Raw genomic sequence first — 14,483 nt, 5'->3', positions numbered from 1 at the left:
GGCGTTCCTGAGATGATATGTACAGCAGAACGGGATGGATGGATGTAGGACCTGAAAACATAATGTCTCCGCCCACGGCTGTCGCCGGTGCGGAGACATTTTGCTCACTTTTCCATGGCGACTTAGTGACATAAACTCCACTAAAAAAATCTTCACACCAATTTCTGTAAACAGCCAAATCCGTAAAACAACGACGTCACCCCACGCCATGTGGACTTTTCATGTGGTCGTAGAGTTGCCAGGTTGGCTGGCAGTCAGATCTCCGGTCTCACTGAGATCTGGGACCTTTGGAGCTCATCTCGGGAAGAGGGGATCAACTGGGACTGGCAATCATCATGCATGCAAAATTGGCCTTTGGTCACACATATGGCAGGCCCAGGAGTGCATTAGGGAGGTGATGAAATGAATCTTTACCCCTCGATACTCAGTCAGGCAAACACCTACCACATAAACGTCCTGACACAAACATTTACACAGAAAAAAGGAGCACACACACCTTTTCCACCAGCCAAAAACTACTCCCTCTGTCTCCCTCTCTCTTCTCTCAAACACATACTGTATTTACAGAGGTGGGAACCACATTCCACCTGCTGCTCTGATGATGTTCAATGGCTGATTGGATTCATTACATGTCTGCGATTGGTATTTAGAAAATATGATGTAAAAAACTCTAATATAGTATAAAAGAAGTATAATAATATTTTATACTTCTTTTTCCTGCTATTAAGACTGTCAAGATCAGAGGTTTCTGGTGTTGCCACTCAGGTTCCCTACACTTTACAGTTCCTACTGTTTAAAAAAAGAATTCCTACCAAAATAAATCACAATATTATTATCCTTTACATTTGTATAGATATCAATGTGGTTAAACATACATTACCAAACAAAGAAAAAGGGTGAAGGGACTTGATGATTTTAAAAAGAACGCATTGAAAAGAACTCCCTAAAACACAAAGAGTTATTAATCAAGGAGGGAATGGTAGGCATGACAATAACAACAAGGACACAAGAAAAGAAAGAGATAAAGCCAAAGACAGGCAGAGGTGAGCTTTTAATCTGCAGCTATTTTTGGCACTGTAATGGATGATAAAGATGAAGAACATGTGGTGGGAGGCCATACTGTACTTATTAGTTAGAAAACAAGCTGCAGTCACATCAAAGGGACAGTAAATGAAAAGAGACGAGTGGGCAGGGGCATTAGAGATTACTGGACCTTGATTCAGTTTTTTTTGTTTATTTTTCCACAACAGAGGCGAAAAAAAAGAAAAATGTAGCTGTAACAGGTTGAAAAGTAGCAATCGGTGACAAGGATTTCAAGGATTGGATTGAAAGAAAAGGCACTATGTAGGTGATGCTAACGAAAGAAATCAACTGCAAATAAATGCAATACATTTCAATGACACTCACATGTACAGAGTTCCACATTTGGTTGAGTTGGCCTTGAGAATTTGGTTCGGTTATTACTAGAAAACTGGTTAAAATATGATTTCAGTTTTTTCTGACATTTTTCTGACACCTCAAATAAATACGGTATACAGTATACCTATGATATACCGTATACACGGTATATCATAAAAAAGGTATTTACACATTATCTGCAGTACCTGGCAACAGTGATTTCTTACCAGACAGTGATGAAGTCGTGCGGCCCATGAACCTGAAGCAGGGTGAAGTTGATTTTGATGCCTAAACCAGGAGCCACGGTGATCAGCCAGGAGCAGTCAGCTGAGCTAGGGTACTCCTCTGGGTAACCCGGGGAGAAGATGGTCCCATTGTCTGATGTGATGTTCCCACCGCAAGGCACTGAGGGAGGGAAGGGTAAGGTAGAAAGGTAGTCAAAGTATACATACATACACATACATATATATATATATTCATATTCACCCCCCTCTTCTGCTTCCCTTCTCAGTGTCTCTCTCCCCCTTTCCTTCACTCTTTGTCTAGTGCCCGGGCGCTTGTCTGAGCTAAAGATTAGCCAGTAAAGCCTGTTAGCAAGTGGGGACTTGGGTGGAGTGTTTTGCTAAGATAAGGCCTCAACCCTTTCACACTGGGGGACTGGGCTTTTGAGGCGTGTATACAGTACGAGGAGTGGATATGCATGTTTCTGTAAACTTGTATCCGTTTGAGTGACAGGAAAGGTTAACACAGAATGTCTATGTCAGAACTGACAACACTAGAACCTCACAAGTCCACACATGCTTGATTTCCTGAGGTTAAAAATATCCTGTACAGCCTGAAAAATACAGTAACACTCACACTCACACACACACACACACACACACACATACATACATACAAACTACCCTGCACCCAGCACCAAATTTGCTTGCATAGAAATTGTAACTATATTTCCAACGTTCCTCAGGAACTCATGAGGTTCTAACCAACTTAACGATTAAGAAGCGTTGCATTCCTGCTGGTGCCCTTAGAGAAACCCCATATTCACTGTGGTGGAGCAGGGAGAAACTGTAAGTGCAGGCATCTCAAGCAACCCAGACAGGGCATTTAGCTTAACGGCACACCCTTGGATGTCTATGGGTATATGATCATTCCCAAAGCAGAGATTGCATGTTTCATCCCTCTGTTTCTCTCTCAGGTTATGTGTATGCTCATGTTATAAAGCTGCCTGCTTTAGCCCTGTGGTTGATAGGCCCCTCTGCTGCTGGCTCACCTGTTAAATGAGCTATCGATTAGAAAGATTGATTAAACCCTTGACACGCTATGGAGTTGCACATCTGGCTGACGCCATCAACTGGCAAGCAGTTTAAACTTATGTGTAAAAGAGCATGTGCATGTTTGCTTAAAGGGTTAGATGGAAACAGAAAACTTGTAACAGGGCTGCAGGGCTGTTTTTTTATATACAAAAAAGAAAACCTTAAAGCACAATATGTCTGGGTAATAGGCGCTTGTGAAATAATTATGAGGAGCTTTAAACGTGAATATTGAGAAGAAAATTGCTAGGAGAGAATGAAGGCTGTCTCCTGTTCCCTCTTCACTCTGTTGCTCCTTCTCTCACTCGCATTCATCTCCCTGCTCGCCCATTCAAAGTTCCAGTGTCATGGCCTTCACCTCCCTCCATAGTTTTGCCTGCCTTATTGAATAATCGACAGCTAGAGCGTGAGAATGTGGGTCAAGGACGAGGCAAAAGAAAGAGCACCCATTACTTTTCTTTTCAGTTAAGCCACTCTTTTATTTGCCTCCATTCGTCTTTAGAAGAGTATTGATTTTCATTGAAGAGTACTTTGCTTCATTAATGGGGGATGATAATTCAGTTTAATTGCATTATTCATAATAGATAATCACTATCTCCATAGCCGCACTTCACACTAATGATGCTCAATACATTCTAAACAGGAAGTTATAATTTTATTACTTTGGTTCTGCGTTCATGAGGCAGTGTAGTCGGCCACTTGTTTGGAGGACTATTTAGTGGTCAGATTAATACAAGTGTGTTAAATTTGCATAGTGTTTGTGATACAACAAATCTCACATCCCTTACCTTCGCAGCGAGGGAAAGGATGATCCCAATTGCGGGTGGTGCCATGCTTACAGGTGAGGATGGAATGTCCCATTAGTTGATACCCGGGCAGACACTCAAAGGAAATGGACTGGCCCACATTGAAGCCAGCACCCACCACCACTCCGTAGCGGAAAGGCTCTGGATCGGGGCACTCCTGTAGCTCATAAGCTGAGGGAGAAAACAGCGTGTACATCACTCCATTCAAATCAGTATTTATTTTTCCAATATAGCTAAATACTTTAATTCAGCCACATTTTAAACAGGTATATAGTATTATGACAACATAAACATATTGTTAATAAAAACACAAGTTACATGCATAGCATGTTTAAACATGTCCCTGTATCCTCATTCCTTGTTACAGCCAAAAGCTAGCAATCAATTCACACAACCTTTACAGATATGCCCTAATATGCTTTCAGACAACAGCATTGTTATAGTGGAGCGTCATCTATTTTTATTTTCTAACTTTAATTCCCCTTCCTCATCTTTCTACTGTGCTTCCTCCTAGTGCTCAACCTACTGCAAACTCCTCCTCCTCCTCCTCCTCCTCCTCCTCCTCCTCCTCCTCCCCCTCCTCCTCCCCCTCCTCCTCCGCCAGGGGCGGGTTTGACTTGTGCTGAAGGAGTATGATGCAGTCATCAGAAGTAGTGTGGGTAAATAATTCTTCCTTTTTTTTTTTTCCTCTTGGATACAAAAGCAAAGCAGGCAGTGAGCCTTGAAGAGCCAGGATATAAATATGACTAAAGAAATTGATTTCTATGGATCACAGCTTCCCTTTGTAGGAGATAACTCATGCAAATACTGCAAAAGGGGGGTATTTGCAAATATAATGCTTGATTTATATGCTAATGCACACATAATTATGTAAATGTACAATGCTACCTTTCGATTTGCTGGCTCGTTTGTTGAATCACAAAATACAAACTTTGTGTGCCTGTTGCATTTGCAGACAAGGGCAATTTACTCCTGCAGCAAAGCCTTTTATTGGCACCTGATAAGAAAATCTTATAAGTGATCAACAGTTTTATATACAGAGTTTTACAAATTGACTGGCTCTTTGGGCTAATTAGTCTGACACAGTAATTACTAGTTTGATCACAATTTGCAGAATAAAGTCATAATACTGATACTGGCTCAGCTCTGCAAGCCTTGGCGATTATGACCATTATTATAAACATATATTAAACCATAAGTCTATTTTTATCTGATCATAATTTTCTGTTTCAATCTTTGGCGTCTTTTGCTAGTAGTACACTTAAACATTATTCATGGTCTCTTACCCTGGTACTCAAATCGGAACCCCGGTTTGTTCTGTGAATGGTCACTATGGAAATATACTGTGGTCTCATGGGAGGTGGTGAGAAGGGAGGAGGAAATATCCTGGCCACTGAATCGGCCAATCACTGCGCTTGTATCGAGAGGACCATTGCGTATCTCAAGGAAATCATGGTTGGCCTCAGTGGAGAAGTTGAGGAACTGAAGGTGGGCTCCTGGGAAAATAAGAAATGTTGAGAAAGAGGTGGTAGGAAATTAAAAAAAGGAATGCCATCCTCTTTCTGAAATACTAATAAGGTACCTCTGGACAGGCTCTCACATCTAAATGAGTTTAACCAGACACCAGTTGGTTGTAACTACAAATCATTCCACAATCCAGACCTACACGTTATTAAATTAAAGGTTCTTGAGTGTGGAAATTATTTAAGAGGGATGCTCACCATAACCAACTGGTAGGTAGATTCTCCAGGTACAGTCACTGTTGCTAGGGTAGTTGCCAGGGAAACCAGGGCTGAGAATCATGCCCTCCATCTCCTCCCGGATTCCACCACATTGAGCTGACAGAAGGCAGACAAAGCATTGCATTAACATCTGCAAACAGTGATTCTCCCAGAATAAAATACAACTACAAAGATGGCTGAATACAGAGTAAAAGGATCGCCGGTGCAACACAGATGTCTTCCTAATTTATAGTTTTATTTTATAAGGTGCATAACAGTGACTAACGTTTCAATGTAAGGTTACATCTTCATCAGAATACAGTTTTTTGTTTGTGATAGCGGGAGTCTTTAACAACTTTAGTACTAATAGAAAATACTTTATGAGAACAAAATAGTATGGTATAAGGTGAGTTAGTCCATTTTGTTTTAGCTAAACCATAGCAGGGGTGAAATATTTAAACCTAAATTCCAAAGCCTGTAAAACTGAAGTTATAACTAAAGACTGGGAGAAGAACATCTTGAACCAAAAAAACAATAATTACTATCTTTCAGGTGGGTTTGTTTTGCTTGAAGGCAAGGTGAGAATGTTTTTAATGCAGGTCAATTTGCTCCAATCCATTCTTGGAAAAATGATCTGAAGCGCTTATAAAGACATTTGTCTACACCCTAACCCTTACATCACACTAAATGTCTTCTTTTCCAATAAAATCAATGTAGTTTAGCAATGATAAAATAGCTGTTAAAGAGTGAATTAAATGTGAACATTATTAAGTAGCTCCATTTGACATACAAAGAGACAGCATTGGGAAAAGGAAAATGTATCTCTATATTAAGGAACAGTGGAGCTCTTTTCATTCTACTTGAGATATCGGAATGCCATTTACTGGGTCTTTAGCTTCTCTTTATCCTTCACCTTTCAGCTTAAAACCATGGATACATGTTTTCTTGACTGAAAGAGGTGAAGTGAGAATGTTTTTTTTTTATGGAAAATACTGAATAAAAGCAATGATTGGATCAAGACAGATGAAATTAGTGAGAGATCCTGACACCAAAATTAAGAGATGAAAGGACGCTGAAATTAATGGTAAAAGAATTAGCGGTTACACTTTACTTGAAGGTATCTACATAAGAGTGACATGACACTGTCATGAACGTATCATAAACATTACAAACAAGTCAAACGTTTATGACATAACGCTTCTGTCATTAAGTGTCATTCGGTTTTTGTCATGACAAGTTAGGGTTAGGGTTCATGTGTCATGACAGTGTCATGTCACTCTTATGTAGATACCGTCAAGTAAAGTGTTACCGAATTAGCTGACCAAAGGAGAAGAAGAAAACAGAAGTACTGCAATGACAAAAAAGCAAACAGTGAAGTAGATTTAAAACTAAATGGGACAAACAGCCAATATAAGTCAAAGTAGGGAGAACCACACAGAGAAAATCAGGGTGCTGTACCATTGTGTCTCTGTAAGGAATAAGTGAGGGGTTAAATGCTATCCTGTAGCAGCAAAACCAAAACCCTAAGGTAATCAGGAAACTGCTGATGCCTGTGAACAAGATGAATCTTTCCTCAACTTCAACCAATCACAGTCTGAGATGGAACTAATTAGGCAACAGTAGGTTGTTCCAATAAGTGGAACCCGTTTGTCAGGGCACTCTCACAGGGAGGAAGACTTGAGATGCAATATAGAAAGGAACCTAATGCCGTTTCATTCAGTCAGTGCGCTTAGCTTTCAAGGTAGAAATATGAAACTCATTTTAAAAGTGCAAACACTCTCATAAACTCAAACAAAAACACAAACCAGTGAAATATAATCCTTGCTTTTGTTGTTTATATCTTCTATTTTCTTTATTTTCCGATGGATTCAAGAGCTACCTTATACCGGGTATATGGTATATAAGTGTTTCTGTGTATGAGCAGCGGAACAGTATTGGACAGGTAAAACATATCTTTGGGAGCTATAGTATATAGTGATATGTCTTTGCACACTTCAACTCTTTACATTAGAGATACTCTGTATATTGTTTGAAATAGTTAGCTGGTGTGCTGCTTGGCACGGTGAGGGATCTCTGATGAAAAAATATTGAAAGAGGTAGAAACAAAACAGGAGGAGGGCAGGACATGGAAGCGAATGAAGATATTTTTACCTATACAGAGAGGAGGTGGGTAGTTCCATCGTCTGACAGTTCCAGGCATACAGGTGATATGTGAGTTCCCCTGCAAGGAGCACCGATATGTGCATACACACAAAGAGAAAAGTGCCACAAAGAACAGGCGATGAATTAATTTGTTCACCCCATCTGTCAGTCATCTGTTTCTCCAATTATTTGCCTGTCTCCACACGACTTCATGTGGCGACTAAATGACTAAATCCATCTCAAGTGACAGAACAATAGAGAGGGAGCATCACATGCATATTAAGATGATCACATTTATAGTTGCACTGCCGAAATATTTTTTTCTGGAAGTTTCAAAGCTAACTTGCCATACATTTGATTATAACAAAATATTCTGATGTTAGGACATAATGGGCTTACTCAGCTGACCTTTTCTAAAAATGTGTCTAAAGCCTGGCACCCACTGTAATGATGAGCCATAAGAGACTGAGGGAGTTTAAAGTGGTCACCAAGACAACATGCTGGTGAAGTCTTTCAGTTATAATGCACTCTTTCACACGTCTCCAGGGCTTAAAGTGAAAAAAAATCCTGAGCCTGAAACTTGGTTTGGGTGGGTGTTGGAAGAATTTTTACTTCTTCCAACCATATGTTAAATTAAGAGTCAATGTAGATTTACATATTGCAATAATATCATAATCCTACAATGAATCATTGTGAAAACAAAACTTTCTAGATGTTGTGTTGTTACTTTGGCCAGGTCATCATCAAAACAGCGAATTACTACATTCATGATTTTGTCCATGTTGATATTAGCTGCCTTATATACATTTATTAAAAACGTCGCATTGTTTAGCTTTTCATATAGCTAGATGTCTAAACTCTGGGACAAGGCAGTTATGTTTAAATAACTGCCATGCTGATTCCAAACAGACAGCTTTGTCAAGGCAGTTTGGGCTTCAGATAGCTTTTACACAGTGGCCATGTTAATGACAAATCATGTTCCGCTATGAACGTGCACACACATATTGTTTGTATCACGGTCGGTCAGTGAAGGCGCAGTCGCAGTGGTAGCGGTAGCTGTCGTTGCCGCCAAAGTACTCGTATGACACGTAGTCACGGACCGAAGCTTTGTGACTAGCAAGCACTTTCTTACCGCTGCTGCCGTACAGTATCTTCCTTGAACATACGCTGCAGAAGCAAGCACCCAGCTCCCTCAATTTGAGGCACCAAGTGCTAAACAGCTTCCCGTCTCCACCCTTTTCCTCGTGTCCTCTATTCATGCCCATTGCCATTTGTTTTTAACTACTTTCTCAACTAAAGCTGTATCTACATGCTCCAAGTTTGATAAACTTTGCCTCCATTTTTTTTAGCCGCGTTATCACGGAGACCACACCGGCACCGCACTCTCACATTTCGGCAAAGACCCGCCCTACTTTGCATCTGATTGGCTAGAACTCGTTTCATTGGTAGGTGGAAGTTTGATGATTGGTTAAATCCAGCGCATCAAAACAAATCCCATGTGGACTTTTTAATTTATTTATTTTTCTAAAATAGTCATATGCCAGAAATTGGGCACCAGGCCCGAGTACAGCCCTGCGTTAATTAGAGCTGCGTTCCTCTCATATGATTGGTAGGTTAAATCAATTGACTCGAAAATAATAAACCGCATGCAAGTTCCCAATGTTTTTTTCCTCACCGCCGCACGCCGGAGATCCGGCACGGTGCCGGAATACTTTAAGCCCTGCGTCTGATAATACAATGGTTGCTAATGACTTCAGATATTTTCGAGCTTGAGGGGTGACATTTTAATTTCCTCTTTACCCTGTCCACCTATACCTGTGGGCTGGATTTAGGTCGAATGTACCTATCTATATCATAGAATTTCTAGTAGATAAGCGCAGGTAACAACAAGGCAATTCTGCATACGAAGATATGTAGCATATGTGTTTTAACAGTATGACTGATGTATGTATGACGAGTACAATATCATGTGATTTTATAATCAATGTTGGCTATAATTTTGGTGACTTCATTTATATACGGGTACATTAACATAATTCTCCTCGATAATTCTGGAAGCAAAGCAATATTCTGGCCATTTACATGATTGCAAGTTAGTAGCATAAGTTAATAACTCCCTGTAATAATTGACAATATTATTTGATTATCCAGAGGAATTTATTAAATTAAAATGATTTTTGATGGAACTCAAGTTGACTTGGATGCCTTCTCATAATAACTCAGGTTACATGTTATGTAATTATTTTGATTATCCAGAAAGAAACATAATCGGAATAATTCACCCAAACCTTTTTTGCATTAAAAAAAAACTGGTTCTTGTCCTGCTGCTATAAACTTTACTGAATTGTTTTGTCACAGCAATTGGACATGTCCTTATGGACTTGTGTAGTGTAGAGTGGAGAGGGAACTTTCAAATAGAATTTGTGTCAACTACTGCATCCAGTGTGTTACACAGATGTCACCATCTGTCTCTTGAAGCCCAGATGATACAGTGGAAGCCCTGGAGGATGTGCAGAACACAGTCAACTCGGAGGCTGTGCAGAATTCTGAGTGTATAGCAGTGTTCCTGAGACCTATCCTGCCTTTGGCTATACGTATTTGAGCAACTTGAGGGCAAAACTGTCATGCATCATAACATCCAGGGTGGATGAGAGAGATACATCAAAACAATTATCCCTTAATCTATAAAACCAATGAAACCACTGTATGTTTAACATGAAAACATGATTTATAAAATCATGCCAACAATTTTGATGTTAATAGCTTAGTATGCTATGCAAAAAAGGGGTATGCATGTATAAAGGCTTTAGGCCTCCCTACACGTTATTGTAGGCTCAGTTTAATACGCAACTGAATTTTATACAATATATGTAGTAGGGGGTCCCTGCTCCATCTCTCTTTCAGTTAAGGGGTCCTTGGCTTAAAAAATGTTGAAGACACCTGTTCTAAAGTGTCTAGTGACATGATCCAGTCCATCCAGTCTATCCCAGTTTCTTTTATCTGACATTTGGCTTTATCCACTTCTGTAAAATGTGATCACTGCTTGGGGAGATAACTGAAGAGAAGGAAAACTGACAGCAGTGACACTGACAAAAGCCAGAAAAGGATAAGCATTAATGTGGTATTATGGTCACTTATGACTGAACCATATCTGAAGCTAGGAGATGTTACCTGTAAAGTATATCCAGGTTCACACTGGAAAGACACCACATTATTCATCTGAAGACGCTCCCCAACCTTGATGCCATTCATTGGAACCAGAGGCTCTGGGCAATTGGTCAGAGACACCGCTAAGAAAGAGATGAAAAAGACGACAGGGACAGAGAAAAGGAAAAGGCAATTTAATAATTATACAGAAACATAAAGGGAATAAAGTGTACAGAAATAGAACAGAAAATAAAATGTTTACATTTTAATGCAAACTGTGACTAAAACACTACAGGAGAGACATCGGCTCCTGATGAGAAAGACAACAAGCAAGTCCTTATGAGAAATGTACTGTACTCCTATTGATTAAATACTTCTCCTCTTCCACAGGGTGTTGGTACTTTACATCAAGTGGTATACTTACTTTTATATTCTAGCCTGAATCCAGCTGCAGACACACTAATATCAGAGAAAAAGTGTAGGTAGAGCTGGTTGGAGGTGCTGTTGAGGAGAGCTGGGACTGTGGTGCCTGGGGAAAAGATTAATAGTGGAGTTTAGCAATGCTATCTCCTGCATAGGCCGACCATAACTAAATGTATAAGATACTGGCAAATAACTGAAAAGCTTGTTCATTTTACTGTTGCAGACTTAAGGGAGTGTATTTGTGTGTGTCTTTGTGTGTGTATGCAGCAAAAATTATTGTGTGTAGGTGTATTAGGATATTTGGGAAAGGAGATGCATAATAGTGTGACCTACTCACTGTAATGAGAGGAAGAATAGAGCCATTTGTTTTTTCCAATGTGTGGGTATGTATTCAGCTGATAATAAAAGAAAACAAAAATCTGTGCCCTCCCCAAAAAAAAAAATCACTCAATAAAATCATATGTTCTGCAGATACTGTATGACCTAAAATTAGTTGTTTAATCACTTAAATTTGTGAGCCTGGCATTTCTCTTTCATCTCTTTACCTTAGGGTACATCTAACATTTACTTTTGGTCAGGATCCAAGCACAAACAAAAGGAGAATTCCCTGTTGCTGTATCCTCACCATGAGGGGAGTAACACAGATACTGTAAACAAACATTTACTTTAACTCCACACAGAAAAGGCTAACCTTTGTAGAATTGTACCAAGATGTTCAGGGGGGGAACTCAACCAATTTAGAATCTTGAAACTTTCCCATGAATACAACAGCTGTCTTTATCCACTCGGAATTTAATTTAGCAATGTTACAATGCCAACTGTGCCAAATGAGGCCCCCATTTTTTAGTACTGTCCGTGCTAATTTGGTTAACAAACAGAGTATGTAGGTGTTCCAGAATTTTTTTTTGCTCTGTGAAAATGGATTATTATATTGCTTCGACAATGCTTTTGGCAGGTGTACTGTAGATGAGTGGTTTTAAAAATGTGTTTTGTGTTTAAGGTTGAGGTGGGAATAAATGCTGAAAACATGATTAAACACATGCAACAAAATAAATCACACATACGAACACATATACAGCAATACCTGAGAAGCTGCCAAGCATGGTGTCAGTGTTGTCTCCTCCGTCAAACACCTCCAGTGAGTCCCAGTTCTGCTCTGTGACAAAGCTGATTACCTGGATCTAAGACAGGGAAGAGATAGACAAAAAAAAAGTATGGTATTTAGGGAGCAAAGCAGGAACAGTAGGGTCAAGGGTGTTTGTCATCAGAAATGAGGCTGAAAGGTTGAAGATGAATGAGTGGGAGAACACAACATAAAAAGGTGTATTTAAAAAAAAGGGACTCTACTAAAAAGCATGGCCATTTGGCTCGTAACTACTTTTAATTCAAGAGTAACAGCTGTCAAAATGTCACATACAGGCTATCCCCAGCATGAAAAAGCAATTTCTATGTACAAAACAACAAGTCGCCAATCTTCTCTTTTGTATTCATTTAATGTTTCACAGGAACACTGATAGTTAAGAGTCAGAGTGCTTTTAAAGGCGCAAATAACTATATAAACTTTTTTTTGTTTTATACTGTTTAATACATACATAAAGGGTAAAAAAAAAAAAAAAAAAATTATCAAAGCTATGAGGACTTCACGAATTGTGTTCAGAATTCTGGATAGAACAGAACATTAGTCATTGTGCAATATAGCATGTCTTTGCTTTCTTTTCTTTATTTCAAACACACTTTTGGAAGGCTGTGTTCAAGTGGTGGGCATTCGATTTTAAATTAGGCAAACTGACAGCTGTAGAGAACAGTGGATATTATTCAAAGAAAGGCAGACTGAGACTTCTAAATAAGAGTGTCTGTGTTGTCTAACAACACTTACCACTGTTGAGAAAAAAAAAGATGCACAAACTGTAAAAATAGCGCTCTGAAATCTCCTAAATTATGGATTTTAAAACTTATTTTGCTTTTGAATGCTAACCAAGGGAAGTAGTAGGCTTTCCCCAAATATATAAAATTAAAGTGAATGTGTGAAAGGGGCTACAATGTGCCATCTACTATATCCTTGTTCTCAGTCAACAATGTATGTGTTCTTCATTCCTTTACTCTCTCCAAGCCTCCCTTTCTCTTCCCTCTCACGTCTATTCCTTAGCCCTCTCCTCTGATGGCTATAGATTGGATACGAGCCAATTAAAGGGGTGAGAGGAGCTCTGGCACATCCCAGGGAGACGACGCAGATCACAGATTGATCTTTCATTAGGGGGCCACGGCAAATGTGCCAGCAAGGCACCTCGCCCCTTTAAGTTCTCTTCTGAATCGTGACACTCCAATTTAATGTCTCTCTGCTAGATGGTAGAAGGGGAGCAACAGAGGCAAAGACAATGTGAAACAGATAAGGTGGACTTGGGATAGTAGGGATGAGGAGGATTCAGCTGCAGAGTATAGACGCTTGATGGTGTTTTAAGCCCCCAACATCTCCTTCCAGGCAGCGCTGCGACCGTTGACTTCAAGGCACCTAACCCTAACATTAACCATAACCATTGCCTAATCCTAGTGCCTTCCAGGCATCGCTGCCTGGACGGAGACGTTGGGGGCTTAAAACAGCGATAAACAGTATAGGCACAGTAGCAAACCCTCTACAGTTAGCACGTCACATTTTGGTAGCACAGGCATTGACCCTTTGCAATGAGGACGTGTGTGTGTCTGGGTGAGCAGTGGTGGCCAAAAGAACACAAACTCTAATACATCATCACCTAACTCTACCACTGTCAGTCAGGTTATGTATACGTTCCAGTGTCATGCTATTTGCCTTTTAGAGTGTGTGCGTACAGTTAACTCTCCGTTCTTATTTTTGGTCTATTCCACCTCCCAACTATTGCCATGTTAGTGTGTAGTGCTGTGCAGCATGCTAAGTGCGCCTGTGGGCCATCTTGTGTATTTGACCTGCAAGGACAGTCAGCTGAGGTGAAGGAGCTAATAGCCGAGGGAAGGCACTGAGGTCATTAGCCACAGAGGCTGAAGCATAAGCCTAAAAACTTTCCGTCAGGCAGCTCCACAGGGACCTCGCACAGGTTCCTGGTGGAGTTCCTTCACACACGCATCAAAGAATAAGACTATGCAAACTGAATTAACTCCCAAGAAAGAAAAGTAAAGTAATTCAAGAGGCAATTATATACAAATTTATTTCAAGCTCTGCAATCTTAAATTTCTGGTATAGTGATCTGCCAAATTAAATTCTGAGCCTCTGCAAAGTCTATATACTTTATAATTTAGCAGCTCTCCTGTATCCTGAGAACTGTAAATGCTATAACGTGGTATACTGTGGGTACACCTGTTGATTAGCCCTTGGTAAGATGAAAACATATCAGCACACAGCAGCTTGTTGTCAAGACTATGCAGAGCTGTAAATGCTACAGGCTAACTGTAAATACAATCTGGTAATTCCTTAAACAGTCTGACCAGATACTGTTTCACAGATAGGTCACTGCAGTTCAGCCTCTCAATAATCATTAACTGATACAATTGGCAAAAGTCAATTA

At 39.9% G+C, this 14,483-nt stretch overlaps 1 protein-coding gene across 3 annotated transcripts in view; it reads right to left on the bottom strand.

Moving 5' to 3' along the window:
• csmd2 (CUB and Sushi multiple domains 2) overlaps nt 1–14,483 on the bottom strand; it is a 264,554-nt gene that overhangs the window by 46,813 nt on the left and 203,258 nt on the right. For all 3 annotated transcript variants that reach the window (XM_031323067.2, XM_035992965.1, XM_035992966.1), the window contains exons 37-44: nt 12,035–12,131; nt 10,952–11,056; nt 10,552–10,670; nt 7,390–7,459; nt 5,239–5,355; nt 4,804–5,013; nt 3,500–3,688; nt 1,626–1,803 (exon numbers count right to left, since the gene is read on the bottom strand). In XM_031323067.2, coding sequence (XP_031178927.1) covers nt 1,626–1,803; nt 3,500–3,688; nt 4,804–5,013; nt 5,239–5,355; nt 7,390–7,459; nt 10,552–10,670; nt 10,952–11,056; nt 12,035–12,131 — 1,085 coding nt within the window. The remainder of the gene's footprint in view (nt 1–1,625; nt 1,804–3,499; nt 3,689–4,803; nt 5,014–5,238; nt 5,356–7,389; nt 7,460–10,551; nt 10,671–10,951; nt 11,057–12,034; nt 12,132–14,483) is intronic.

Source organism: Sander lucioperca, chromosome 16 (assembly GCF_008315115.2).
Source record: "Sander lucioperca isolate FBNREF2018 chromosome 16, SLUC_FBN_1.2, whole genome shotgun sequence".
Classification (NCBI taxonomy): domain Eukaryota; kingdom Metazoa; phylum Chordata; class Actinopteri; order Perciformes; family Percidae; genus Sander; species Sander lucioperca.
This window is presented reverse-complemented; position numbering and strand designations above follow the sequence as displayed.